The following is an 892-nucleotide window of genomic DNA, read 5'->3' as shown; positions in this document are numbered from 1 at the left end:
CCCCCCCCCCCCTGCGGCCCGCCTTCCCTGGCTCGCCATGTCACAGGCGCGAGCGCAAGCGTGCTCACAAGGACCGCGTGGGCGCCAGCCAGGGCACCAAGATCCTCAGCCCGCGCGAGGTGCTGGCTGCTCTAAAGCGACGCTAAATGGCCGCGGCGGCGGAAGAGGCCGCCGGCGTGTGCTGGCCTTGTCAGGGGAGCCTCTCCGAATCTTGGCCTGGCGCGCACAGCCACCCTGTATTTAGACCCATCAAAGCTGGAACGCATGTAGGGTGGATCCCCCCCCCCCCCCCCTCGCGGTACCGTGTGCAAGGCAATATACCCGCTTCCTGTGAGACGATGACGCTGTGGGACCATGACGCGGGCAGGGTGTCAAGGGGCGGCGCACCACCGCCGGACGAGGCAGGGCGCCGACAAGGAGGCTGGGCCGCGAGTGTGCACGCGCGCAGAGGGCACCCTTGGAGCCTTGCCAAGGAGAGGCCTGCAGAACCGGCCACAGATCAATGTGAGTTTAGGAATTGGCATGCTGGGAACACATGAGCGCCCAATGCCAATATGGTCACGCGACGATCCTCACGGCCGGAGAAAAAACAACGCGCGCCGGCCGCGCGCGCTCGCACCCGCCCCAGGCTTCACGCCCCGCGCGAGGGTCCGTGCGCCCGTGCGCCTTCTTCCTGCGGTGGGGTCTGTTGTTGTTGTTGTGTTGTGTTGGGGGCGGGGCGGGGCGGGGCGGGGCGGGGCGGCGGCCGGGCCCCGATCGTGTCCGCCGCCGGCCCGCGCAGGCCGAGGCTGCTGCCCGGTCGCCTTCGCCGCCGCCGCCGCCGCCGCCGCCGCCGCCCGTTCGTGGTCACCAGCTGCCGAATGTGTGCCATCTCTCTCCCGGGCGGGGCGGG

The 892-nt window shown here is 70.6% G+C and overlaps 1 protein-coding gene across 1 annotated transcript in view; it reads left to right on the top strand.

Moving 5' to 3' along the window:
• Positions 1 to 146, top strand: part of H696_02216 (hypothetical protein) — a gene marked incomplete at both ends in the record, with an annotated part of 6,817 nt that extends 6,671 nt beyond the window's left edge. Inside the window, one exon of the mRNA XM_009496117.1 lies at positions 60 to 146. Coding sequence (XP_009494392.1) covers positions 60 to 146 — 87 coding nt within the window. The remainder of the gene's footprint in view (positions 1 to 59) is intronic.
• Between the last annotated feature and the right edge of the window lie 746 nt (positions 147 to 892).

Source organism: Fonticula alba, assembly GCF_000388065.1.
Source record: "Fonticula alba strain ATCC 38817 unplaced genomic scaffold supercont2.3, whole genome shotgun sequence".
Taxonomy (NCBI): domain Eukaryota; order Rotosphaerida; family Fonticulaceae; genus Fonticula; species Fonticula alba.
This window is presented reverse-complemented; position numbering and strand designations above follow the sequence as displayed.